Genomic DNA, 13,105 nt, shown 5'->3' on the forward strand with positions numbered 1-13,105 from the left:
AGATGGGGTTTCACCATGTTGGCCACACTGGTCTTGAACTCTTGACCTAAAGTGATCTGCCTAAGGCCTTAGCCTCCCAAAGTGCTAGGATTACATGCATTAGCCACTGCACCCGGCCGATTTTAGAAATCTAGTGTGTATTTTATACTTACAGTTCATCTCAATTCAGGCTAGTCATTTTTATTTTTCAATTTTTATTTTTTTTCTCTAAGGAGCTTTCCAGAGAAAACTGGAAAGCCTAACAGACCAATTCTGAAAGTACTGTAAAACTTGACTAGTAATACTTCCAAGTGCTCAATAGTTTCATGTGGCAAGTGGCTTCCATGCTGGACAGCACAGCTTCAACACCTTCTATTATCAGATTATTTGACGCAGGAGGTGCTATGAATACCTTGCCACATTCTTAAACAAAGCAAACTTTTCTCTACTAAAAAAATAGTAATTTATTTATTTTTCAATTTTTTTTTTGAGATGGAGTCTTACCCTGTTGCCCAGGCTGGAGTACGGTAACATGATCTCAGCTCACTGCAACCTCCGCCTCCCAAGTTCAAGCGATTCTCCTACCTCAGCCTCCTGAGTAGCTGGGATTACAGGCACCTGCCACCATGCCCAGCTAATTTTTTTTGTTGGTGGTGGTGGTATTTTGAGTAGAGACGGGGTTTCACCATGTTGGCCAGGCTGGTCTCAAACTCATGACCTCAAGTGATTCACCTGCTTCGGCCTCCCAAAGTGCTTGGATTACAGGCGTGAGCCACTGTGCCCAGCCAAAAAATAGTAATTTAAAACTCCCAACTCCAGCATATAACTGGTGGGAATATAAATTAGTATAACCACTTTAAAAAACAGGTTGCATCTATAAAAACAGAAAATACACATTTCTTATAAGCTAGGAATTCTACTCCTATGTGTGTATCCAACAGAAATTATATATATATGTTCACAAAACGTATTTGACATAAGAATGTCAACAGCAGCATGATATGTAATATTAAAATATCACCCAAAAGTCCATCAAGGCTGAATAGTTACAGCATATTCACACAATGAAGTATCATACAAGCAAGGAGAACAAAAAAAACACAAGTACATGCACGCAGTAACATGGATGAACCTCAGAAACAAAATATTGAGCGAAAGGAAGGCAGACACCAAAAGGTGCATACTTCCGATTTCATTTTCACAAAGTTCAAAAACCTGGACAAAATGTTAAGTCAGAATAGTGGGCTGGGTGAGGTGGCTCACATCTGTTATCCCAGCACTTTGGGAGGATCTCTTGAGCCCATGAGTTCAAGACTAGCCTCGGCAACATAGAGAGAACCTGTCTCTACCAAAAAGTTAAAAATTAGCTGGGCATGGCTGCTCATGGCTGTAGTCCTAGCTACTCAGGAGGCTGAGGTGGGAGGACTGCTTGAGCCCATGAGGTCGAGGCTGCAATGAGCCGTGATCGCAACACTGCACCCCAACCTGGGTGACAGCATAAGACCTTGCCTCAAAAGTAAGTAAGTAAGTAAATAAATAAATAAATACAAATCAGAATAGTAGTTATCTTTGAGGGGCAGGTAATTACTGAAAAGAGGCACTGGGTAAAGTTGCTTCTTGATCTGAGTGCTGATTACATGAATGTGTCCACTTTGTGAAAATTCATCTACACACACTCACAAGTTATGCCCTTTTCTACATAAATGTTACACTTCAAGATAAAATTTATTTAATTTTTTTTTCTTTTTTGAGACGGAGTCTTCCCTGTTGCCCAGGGACAGGGAAGACTCTTCCCTGTGATCTTGGCTCACTGCAACCTCCGCCTCCCGGGTTCAAGCAATTCTCCTGCCTCAGCCTCCCGAGTAGCTGGAATTACAGGCGCCCGCCACCATGCCCGGCTAATTTTTGTATTTTTAGTAGAGGTGGGGTTTCACCATGTTTATTGGGCTAGTCTCGAACTGTTGACCTTAAGTGATCCATGCGCCTTGGCCTCTCACAGTGCTGGGATTATAGGCATGAGCTACCGCGCCCAGCCAATAAAATTTACTAAAAAAGCAAAACTCTTAATAGCTCCAGCTACACACTATTCAAGCAATCTACTCAATCATTACATGCTAGGCATTTTTCAAAATGCCTTTTGATTGATTTTTGGAATTCTCTAAAAGCACTGAACTCTTAGAAAAATATCAAAATGATAACCATCTGAAGACTAGGAAAATAGAGTCCTTAAAGTCAAGCTGAGTCTGCTGTTAGCCTCCTAAATGAAAGGATAGACAGAACAGGTCTTGTTTGCAAAATAAATTCAAGACCTACTTATCTACCGACAGCAATTATACACTTTCCATTGTCTTTCTATAGAAAATAGGAGTAGTAAATTTATAGAGGAAAAAACTGGAGAAAGACATAGTGAACACATGAGAATCTTCCTCTACTGATTGATAGGAAGGTGACTAGAAATTGAAAAGAGATTATACTTTTTAAAAAAAAGAAAATTATATAAAAAATGATAATCATACTGTTGTCTTGTGGCCTCTAGACTCAACCAGAAATGAACCCTGTTTCCACGTCTGGGTTGGCCACATAGATTCTGGCCACAGGCCTAAAAAGGCCTAGTTGATTAGCTTCTTGCCCTATGATTTCCATCACTTTCACGTTTCTCTAGCTGCAGAAGAACCTTGTGGTTTTAAAAAACATCACTATGGGGCTGGGTGTGGTGGTTCACACTTGTAATGCTAGCACTTTGGGAGACTGAAGCAGGCTCAGCTGTCGGAGACCAGCCTGGGCAACATGGCAAAACCCCATCTCTATTAATAAAAACATCACGATGGAAATAAGCCTCTCCTTGACTAAATGTTTAACCCTCTCAGTACAAGTCCTACTTCTTTTCAGAGATCTCTTTCCTCCTTTAGAAATCAAAAGAAAATATTATTATTTATTTATTTATTTATTTTGAGATGGAAGTCTCACTCTGTCGCCCAGGCTGGAGTGCAGTGGCGTGATCTTAGCTCACTGCAATCTCCGCCTCCCGGGTTCAAGCGATTCTCCTGCCTCAGCCTCTCGAGTAGCTGGGATTACAGGCCATGTGCCACCATGCCCAGCTAATTTTTGTATTTTTAGTAGAGACGGGGTTTCATGATGTTGGCCAGGCTGGTGTGACACTCCTGACCTCAAGTGATCGACCCAACTTGGCCTCCCAAAGTGCTGGGATTACAGGTGTGAGCCACCACACCCCGCCAAAATATTGTCTATTTCCACAGACATGTCCACAATGACAACTTTATCAGACACTCCAGCCCTCCAATTTGTCAACATTAACTTAAAATCTTTGGTTCTCAGGCTTCAGGTCTTGGGTGTCTATTCCCAGGAGAGTTTCACTGCGACATGAATAATTTGGTTTGCCCAGTTGAGACTGCTTTTACTCCCTGGAGAAGGGGCCAAAAAGTACTGAAACAGAGCTCTAACAATGTAATTTAAACATCCTGTGAGAGGCCAGGTGTGGTGGCTCACTCCTGGAGTCCCAGCACTTTGGGAGGCCAAGGTGGACTGATCACTTGAGGCCAGGAGTTCGAGACCAGCCTGCCTAACATGGTGAAGCCCTGTCTCTACTAAAAATACAAAAATTAGCCGGGAGTGGTGGTGCACACCTGTAGTCCCAGCTACTTGGGTGACTGAGGCAGAAGAATCGCTTAAGCCTGGGAGGCAGAGGTTGCAGTGAGCCAAGATTGCACCACTGCACTCCCAGCCTGGGTGACAAAGTGAGACTCTGTCTCAAAAAAACAAACAAACAAAAACAATCCTGTGAGATACAAAAAGCACTCTTTGGCCAATAACTGAATTATATAAAAAAACCTATCTTTTCATTTAGAGACCATCCCTGAGTCATCAAATATCTATCTAGTAACTGATAAGCCTATACTGGCCTACTTCCACTTGAATATATTAACTCATGTGATCTAAAACAGTGATTCTGAATGTTTAATGTGTATATAAACCACTGGGCATCTAGTTAAAATGCAGATTCTGATTTAGTATGTCTGGGGTGGGGCCTTGATTCTGCCTTTGAAATAAGCTCTCAGGTGATGCTAATGCTACTGGTCTTAGGACTCAGCTTTGAGAACCAAGGACCTAGCAAACTCAGATGAAAAATTTATAATTCCTTTGTTTAGCATGTTCAGCCAGCGGTTGTTTGGTTCATCTGAGCTCAGACTCAGTATTGATAAATTCAGATAAGCTCATATGAATACCACCCAGAGAAGCATCATTATAGAAGGCAACTGCCCTGCTCCCAATGAGCAATTCCTTTACTAAAAAATTTAGACCAAATAAAACTTACAAGTAAAAATAGGGATGAAGTATAAAGAAACGGAAGAACAACAAAGAGGAGGCTCAAAATGGGAAAAGCCCTTTTGGGATTATCCCCTTGGGTTCACATGGAATTAAGATTTACGCAAGTGAGAGCTGATGTTATTTTTTTTAAAACTGAGACACCCTCTAGAAAGAAATAAGACTTAAATCAATCCCTCATTAATACCACTAAGATATGAAGACACATAAACGACTAAACTTTTGAAATTTTTAAGGTAAAGTAGAAAACAACAGAGAAAAGCCATTATTCTGACTCACCTTATAAGCGCAAGCAAATTGTCAAGAAGTTTCAGAATCTGCTCTGTGCAGGGGTTACGGAAGATTGGATTTCCACTGGATGTATAACCCACCACAAATCCCCCAGCTTTGGCCTCTTCTAGGTCAGTGGGCCAGCAAGTTCGTTTCACAACACCCAGAATGCTGTATACACAAAAGCTCATCTATAGAAAAATAAGAATGACAGACAAATATTAAAAGAAAAAAAAAAAAAAAAGACCAAGTACTGTTAGATATATTCAAGGTTCTGGCAAAAGTGACACAGAGGCCAGAGAGAATGAAATAATCCTCTGCTCCCCGGCAATCCCCCATCCCTTCCTTTAAGGTGAAGTCCAAGAGGGATCCTCTCACTGCCATTTTCAGGGCCAGTGGTAGGCTCTGGAAACTTCCCTTGCAGTAAGCTGTCTTTCTAGGAGCTGCAGTGACCCACCCACAGGACCCTGATGAGAAGGTGGCTTAGATACAATCCAAAACAAAGTGTTTAAAATGCCATCACTTCATCTTCTTTGAGTTGACCCTTATTGGGCCTTGACAGCTAATGTCCTAATCCCCCCTCATGGTACTCTGAATCAACCTACTACTTGCCAGGTTAATTAATGGGACTTGTGCCATAATGGAGCCAGGAACAATGCTTATTTAAATAGCAAAGCACTGAAAAATCTCAGGTTTGCAAGTTAAGCCATCACTTAAGACTTTACATGCCAGAGAGCAATGGCAGGGAGGACTCACCCTGCTGACCAAGTTCTGACCTACTTCCTCATTACACCTTCAGTCTTCAGAGCTATTTAGAGATCCTTAAAGCCAAAATAATGACTTCATAGAAAAGACCATCTGCTCTGCTGTGGGAACTAACTCAAGAATTCAAGACTAAAGAAGAAAAGAAAGGAGAAGCTTAGGGAAGTGGAGACTCCCACGTTTCTCACCAGTATAGAAAAAACAAATCTATGAGAAACTTGACAAAAGACAACACCCTACTCCTACCCATGGCCAATGCCACTTCCCATTCCCAGGAAAGTCTTACTCGTGCACGGTTTAAGCCACACGGATCCTCCAGGCCTGGGTCACAGCTCTTCTGATCTGTACCCACATACGCAATGAAAGCATCAACATCTGACAGCACTCTGAAGGTTGGAGGGGGAAAAACAAGTTACATCATGATTTTAAACAAGGACAGTTTCTTCCACAGGAGTTAACAGGCTATCATTATTTGGCCCTTAAGAGCAGTTTTTATAGTGAGAGGAGTATAATCATACTAATTGTCAGTTGTCATTTGAAGGTTTAAATTTCCCTTCCCACTCCCAAATATTATTAGTAACAATTTAAGAATTAAACAAGAATATAATCTTCCAAATATAAAGAAAATAATTTCTCTACTGTGTGAGCACAGGTAAGTGTCTGTGTGGTTGTATGGCCCTTCCTAGCTGTTCTCATTTCTCTAAATGTGCTGGTGCTGCAATGCAGACACCACAGGAGTCTCACTCTGTGCCCTCCCCACCCACAATCTAATTGAACCAGAGATTAAATTACAAAAGACTGCTTTTAGAGAACTTCAGATATCATGGATAATGCCATCACACTTCAATATCCTTAACCCCTACCCCACCCTGGGCCTAGCTCTTAAACCAAAATGGGTGCTTGAGTATAGTTAGAGTCAGGGCAAGGGATCTCCTTTACCTGTGCATGTCTTGAGAAAGCCAGATGCTGGCCACTGGTGCCATCAGCTCCTCTAGGAACACCTTCTGACGCTCGTAGTTCTTAAATTGGTTGCTAATGAGAACCAGGGCTTCCATGAGGGCACACTTCTCCATTTGTGTCAGGAGTAGCTCATTGGAGAGGAGTTGCTTCACATGGTTATAAAGCATGTCAAAATTGGGCTACAGATCAAAAAGAAAAAAAGCCAGAGGTGGTAAAGGTCTGATTTTCAAGGAGAGGTGGCTTACTCAAGGAAGAAAGAAGAAAACCAAAGCAGTCCCAGGAAAGTCAGGCCTATAAGGTTATTATTTGGTAATTCTGTTATATGTCTTTATTTTGCCTAAATAAGCAAGGCAATTTAGGCGGAAGATAGCTCTTGTCTTGAGTATTTGGATAACTGCACTTTCCCATACTACAACTGTGAAAAGATCAGCTTGTTTTATATATATAGAGAGATATATATGTATTTTTATATATATATAGATATATATGTATATCTATATATATATGGAGATAACTGCTGTGCATTCAGAGAAGAAATTTCTGGATAATTTGTAATCTGGAGTAATGTTAAATTTCTTATAACCCCATGCCCCAAAAAGGGTTGTGATTTGCATCTGCTTTTCTCAAGATCAGGCACATCATTTGGCAGTAGTAATTAAGATCATCACATAGTAAAGAGTTGTAGAATTATAGGGGTAAACTTAGTAATCTATATGGCAGAGAACTATTTGTATTTTGAAGAGAGATTACATTTGCCATCACATTTCTAACTATACTACTAAGTATACTAAGAAAACACCAATTCAAGAATGTTTATTTATTTATTTTTGAGATGGAGTTTCGCTCGTTGCCCAGGCTGGAGCAATGGCGTGATCTTGGCTCACTGCAACCTCCGCCTCCTGAGTTCAAGTGTTTCTCCTGCCTCAGCCTCCTGACTAGCTGGGATTACAGGCATGCACCACCATGCCCAGCTAATTTTTTTGTACTTTTAGTACAGACCGGACTTCACCATGTTGTCCAGGCTGGTCCCGAACCCCTGGCCTCAGGTGATCTACCCACCTCAGTCTCCCAAAGTGTTGGGATTACAGGTGTGAGCCACCATGCCCGGCCAAGGATGCTTATATGATGCACAGCTATAGTTTCTAGTTTTTTCTTTATGTGAGGTACACTGAAAGCTGTATTTACACACAAATGTAACCAAACTTGGCTACTTCAGCCAGGGTCCAGCAGCTTACCAGCACAAGCTGGGGGTAGTCACGACACATCTTGATGATGGAGGAACAAGCATGCCTCCTCACATTCCTCACTGCCCGGGTTCTGGGGGCCTGAAAAGAGACATTCAACAAACTCAGAGCTGCTTTTAATATAATATACAGGTGCTGCATAGACTCATGTGAATATCTCAGTCAGGGGCAAATTCACAATGATTTTTCACAACCCTAAGAGTATAATGGAGTAACATTTATAGCCACCAAGAATCCATGTTTCCTGTATGCCCTATAGTGGCAAAACAACATATGTGATAATCTACCGCCTTTACTACCCCCTCCCATTTATATAAAAATATAAACTGAGTATCAGGTATTCATACATTTGTACTCAAGAAGTTAGAATCTATTGGTTTAATTAATGGTCTTACCTTACTTTCTTCAACAGTTTCAAAAGTGACAGATGAAAATAGCTAAGGGAGAGGAGGAAAAAAAGTCACTCATGTTTGTTTATTTTAGAGATGAGATCTTGCTATGTTGCCCAGACTAGACTTGAATTCCTGGGCTCAACTGATTCTCCTGCTTTAGCCTTCTGAGTAGCTGGGACTACGGGCATGAGCTTATTCATATTGTCCATTTTCTCAGATAACCTCTACAAGAGTCATCGGAGTCACAATTTTACCATCAAAACATTTTACAATAGGATCCCAGAACAATTCATGCCATCACCCAAGCACTTGGCTATGGAAACGCCTCTCTCTTCTTTTATCAAAAGTTGTATGGTCTATCCCTTCAATTCCATTTCATTATTTCCCATTTACTCCTCATTCCAATGAAATATGGCTGCTTACTTGGCCACTATTATGGAATTAAACTCAGACAAGAGTGTAGTCAAGAAACTCACTGGGCATTCTCCAACTCAAATAATTTGCAACAAATGAGCCCACTTTTCTGAAGTCCTACTGGTCTTGTGACACAACATTTTCTTCATTTCTCTGGCTCTTTTTCCTTCTGTGGGGGCTTCTCATTTTTTTCTCCACTCCTCCAATGATGGTGATTCACTAGGTTCCTCGCTTGACTCACATGTCTCCTAACTCTACATACATAATCACTTCAGTAAGACTTCACTTTTAGTCGTGGGACTACTATGATGATGATGCTTTAATTTTATCTCATTACTTTCTAGAGTCTAGATCTTCAACCTCAAATAGCCAATTTATTGTGAGATGTCTCCATAAAGATGTTCTACATATTCTTCAAACACAGTATTCCAAAATACTCATGCTTTCTCTTCTTTAGTCCTGTTCTCCTTTGTGATCTGGTATTCTGACTCAGGGAGTGGCTCTATCACCCACCTAGTCAACTGAACTGGAAACCTGGAAAGTGTTCCTTCCTCTCATAAATCCCCTCCCTGCCCGACAGCACACTCTAATACTCTCCTTTATACAAGTCTTCATTGCAATGCCATATAGGTAACATTAACTGTTTTTGTGCCTTTCTTCCCAGAGTGTTCCTAAAGAGTGAGGCACTAGCATGGTACCTGATCCACAATAAGTACTGAGTAGATATTTAATAAATGAATAAATAGCTGTATTTATTAGTTTGCCTCACATAATTTTAAAAATAGTTACAAAAATAATTAGCCTAGGCCAGGCATGGTTGTGCATGCTTGTAGTCTCAGCTACTCAGAAGGGTGAGGTGTGAGGATCCCATGAGACTAGTAATTTGAGTCCAGCCTGGGCAACTTAGCAAGATCCTGTCTCCAAAAAATAAAATAAATTAACTTAGAAATGTCAAAATAAAATTTACAAAGGAGATGGGCTTTATACCTTAGAGAAGACCTGGGGCAGGAACTCTGGTCTGTAGGTGACAAATGGAAAGAGTGCAGAGACATTAGTAAGGACGCAGGACAGGATGAGGGGATCCTTGGTATCAAAGTTCAGAACCATCTGCAATAGCTCTATTCCATCATTAACAGGAATTTCCTGTAACAAAGACATAAAACAGGTTGACAATTGCTGCCTCCACTTAGAAATAACCATTTTGGCTACGTTTTATTTTCATCTTTTAAAGAGACAGGGTCTCATTCTGTCACCTAGGCTGGAGTGCGCAGTGGCACAATCATCACTCACTGTAACCTCAAACTCTTGAGCTCAAGGGATCCTCCTGCCTTAGCCTCCTGAGTAGCTAGGACTACAGGCGGGCACCACCATGCCTGGATACTTTCTAAAATTTTTGTAGAGATGTTGTAGAAGTGTTGTTATGTCGACCAGGCTGGTCTCAAACTCCTGGTTTCAAGTGATCCTACGGCCTCAGCCTCCCAAGTAGGTGGGACTACTGGCACGCACCACCATGCCTGGCTAATTTTTTAAATTTTTAGTAGAGATGAGGTCTCACTATATTGTCCAGGCTGGTCTCAAACTCCTGGGTTCAAGCATTCCTCCCATCTTGGCCTCCCAAAGTGTTGGGATTACAAGTGTGAACCACCATACTCAGCTGTGCATGCCCTTCTTACCATCTTCTCAGCAGTATATTATTCCCTAAAACCTCTTAAATTTTGTATTTCTTCAACTGATCAAGAGGCTGAATGTTTTTCATATTTATCAGCTACTTTATTTATATATCACTCTTGGTTGCCCAGTGCAATGGCACGATCTCAGCTCACTGCAACCTCCACCTCCTGAGTTCAAGTGATTCTTCTGCCTCAGCCTCCTGAGTAGCTGGGATTACAGGCACCCACGACCATGCCCGGCTAATTTTTGTATTTTTAGTAGAGACAGGGTTTCGCCATGTTGACCAGGCTGGTCCTGAACTCCTGACCTCAGGTGATCCACCCACCTTAGCCTCCACGTGCTGGGATTACAGGCCTGAGCCACTGCGCCCCACCCTTTTCTTTTTTTTTTAAGACAGAATCCCACTCTGTCACACAGGCTGGAGTGCACTGGCGTGATTTTGGCTCACTGCAGCCTCTGCCTCCTGGGTTCAAGCGATTCTTGTACCTCAGCCTCCCAAGTAGCTGGGATTACAGACATGCACCAGCATGCCCAGTTAATTTTTGTGTTTTTCGTAGAGACAAGGTTTCACCATGTTGGCCAGGGTGGTCTGGAACTCCTGAACTCAAGTGATCGGCCAGCCTCGGCCTCCCAAAGTGCTGGGATTATAGGCATGAGCTACTGCGCCCGGCTTATCAGCTACTTTAGGTTCTCCTCTATACATTATCGGATTATATCTTTTGTCTATTTCTCTATAATTTAGTAAATCCTCATCTGCCTACTTTAAGAAATATGATTTTACTGATACAGTCGAGGCTCTCTGTGCATACCCTCCTTTTCAGACCTACAGGTGGCCACTATACTGGTGGCGTACAGTATTCTAAAGCAGTGTGGTACTTAAAATGTATACTAAATGTGGTAGTGCTTAGAGTTAGAAAGACCTGAGTTTTGGTCCCCATTTTGCCATTTATTAGCTGTTTGAACTTGAGTATGCTATTTAGCCTCTCTAAATCTGTTTCCTCTTCTGTAAGATGTACATCCATAGATTTTCCTATTCTACTACCAGTTTAAAAAAGATAAAAACTGGCCAGGCATAGTGGGTCATGCCCGCAATCTCAGCACTTTGGGAGGCCAAGGCAGGAGGGTCGCTTGAGGCCAGGAGTTTGAGATCAGCCTGGGCAACACAGACTCCATTTTTATTATAAATTAGCCAGGTGTGGTGGCAAGTAACTGTAGTTCTAGATCCTCAGGAGCCTGAGGTAGGAGGATTGCTTGAGCCCAGGAGTTGGAGGTTACAGAGAGCTATGATTGTGCCACTGCATTTCAGCCTGAGCAACAGAGAGATATAGTGTCCCAAAATAGAAAGAGAAAAGAAAAAGGTCAAAATAATCATGCAGTCAGCATGGGAAATGATTACTTACTTCTCTATCTAGTGTTCGAAACATCTGGGTGATAACACTTTCCAAAAAAAGAGTCATGGCTTCCCACTGCACGAATGAAGGTGAGAAGACGGAACAGAGGCTTCCTTCTCCAGTTCCAACTGCAGAACAAGCTTTAAAACACACACACACACACACACACACACACACACACACACACACACACACAAATTATCAGCATTGAAAGATCGCAGAAGACACAGAGAGACAATGGAGCCTTAGAGAACACCTGAGAATTTCATGATTGAAGGAGCAGGGTAATCTAACCCCTCTCAGCTGGGGCAAAGAAAAGATGATGTGTGCTGAAAGCAATGAGGTAGGTGAAGGTTCCTACCATGCCTCCTCCTCTAACAATGAGCAGTCTGAATTCACCTCTATGAGCCTTGTAGTAAAACCATTTTGAGTAATGAATGAGAATACGCAGGTGAACATCAAAAACATTGCCTGGTCCATTAGTAGGCACTTGATAAACATGAATTAGTTTCTCCCCTCCTCCCCCTTTATAATCTTTTCCATGAGAATCTAAATAATTAAAATTGAGACCATAAAGAATCTTCCCAATAAGGAAACAATGTAATATACAAAACACTGCTTCACATCCAATACCCTCATGACAACCTTAAGGGCTATGTCTAGAGAAGGGTGCTATCCTTCAAGTTTACAACTATTACCACAGCACACCACTCAAATAGCAAGGTACAAGCAAAAAGATTTACCAATTGCTTTTCTTTTTTTGTTTGTTTGAGATGGAGTCTCCTCTGTCACCCAGGCTGGAGGGCAGTGGCGAGATCTCGGCTCACTGCAACATTAGCCTCCCAGGTTGAAGCAATTCTCCGCCTCAGCCTCCCAAGTAGCTGGGATTACAGCCACCTGCCACCATGCCTGGCTAATTTTTGTATTTTTTTTTTTTTTTAGTAGAGACGAGGTTTCACCATCTTGGCCAGGCTGGTCTTAAAACTCCTGACCTTGTGATCCACCCACCTCAGCCTCCCAAACTGCTGGGATTACAGGCATGAGCCACTGTGCCCAGCCGCTTTTCTTTTCTTTTTCTTTTTTGAGATGGAGTCCCGCTCTTCGCCCAGGCTGGAGTGCAGTGGCACGATCTTGGCTCACTGAAACCTCCACCTCCCGGGTTCAAGTGATTCTCCTGCCTCAGCCTCCTGAGTAGCTAGGATTAAAGGGGCCCACCACCACGCCTGGCTAATTTTTTGTTTTTAGTAGAGACAGGGTTTTGCCATGTTGGCCAGGCTGGTCTTGAACTCCTGACCTCAGGTGATCCCCAGCCTCGGCCTCCTGAAGTGCTAGGATTACAGGCGTGAGCCACCCTGCCTGGCCTAAGGTTTACCAATTGCTTTTCTTGCTTACATACAGCATAGTCCTATTTACTAGTTTCATCTTAGTGCAACACATTTGGGCTTCCTCAACCTTTCAAGTTACCAAATATCAGAGAATTTAGAGTCAATTGTAAATAAAGCTGAATGTTAAGTCCCTCAAATGTCAGCCAGTAGTATGGTGCTTTTCTAAAGCAGTGACGTGCACTAGTTAATTCACTTTTTTTTTTGAGATGGAGTTTCGCTCTCGTTGCCCAGGCTGGAGTACAATGGCGCCATCTCAGCTAACCGCAACCTACACCTCCTGGGTTCAAGCGATT

General features: G+C 42.1%; 1 protein-coding gene and 2 non-coding genes across 3 annotated transcripts in view; 1 reads left to right on the plus strand and 2 right to left on the minus strand.

Annotated features, from left to right (window-relative positions):
• The window catches only part of XPO5 (exportin 5), a 53,177-nt gene that overhangs the window by 19,028 nt on the left and 21,044 nt on the right, over positions 1–13,105 (minus strand). The window contains exons 14-20 of the mRNA XM_009451326.4: positions 11,437–11,567; positions 9,353–9,508; positions 7,955–7,996; positions 7,551–7,640; positions 6,295–6,494; positions 5,642–5,741; positions 4,603–4,784 (exon numbers count right to left, since the gene is read on the minus strand). Of these exons, the coding sequence (XP_009449601.2) occupies positions 4,603–4,784; positions 5,642–5,741; positions 6,295–6,494; positions 7,551–7,640; positions 7,955–7,996; positions 9,353–9,508; positions 11,437–11,567 (901 nt within the window). The remainder of the gene's footprint in view (positions 1–4,602; positions 4,785–5,641; positions 5,742–6,294; positions 6,495–7,550; positions 7,641–7,954; positions 7,997–9,352; positions 9,509–11,436; positions 11,568–13,105) is intronic.
• LOC112209644 (U7 small nuclear RNA) lies at positions 211–272 on the minus strand. Its single transcript, XR_002944467.1, has one exon. It is a non-coding gene; the product is annotated as a U7 small nuclear RNA (small nuclear RNA).
• Positions 2,182–2,308, plus strand: LOC112209663 (small Cajal body-specific RNA 15). Its single transcript, XR_002944486.1, has one exon. It is a non-coding gene; the product is annotated as a small Cajal body-specific RNA 15 (non-coding RNA).

The sequence above is a fragment of the Pan troglodytes genome, chromosome 5 (assembly GCF_028858775.2).
Source record: "Pan troglodytes isolate AG18354 chromosome 5, NHGRI_mPanTro3-v2.0_pri, whole genome shotgun sequence".
Taxonomy (NCBI): Eukaryota; Metazoa; Chordata; class Mammalia; order Primates; family Hominidae; genus Pan; species Pan troglodytes.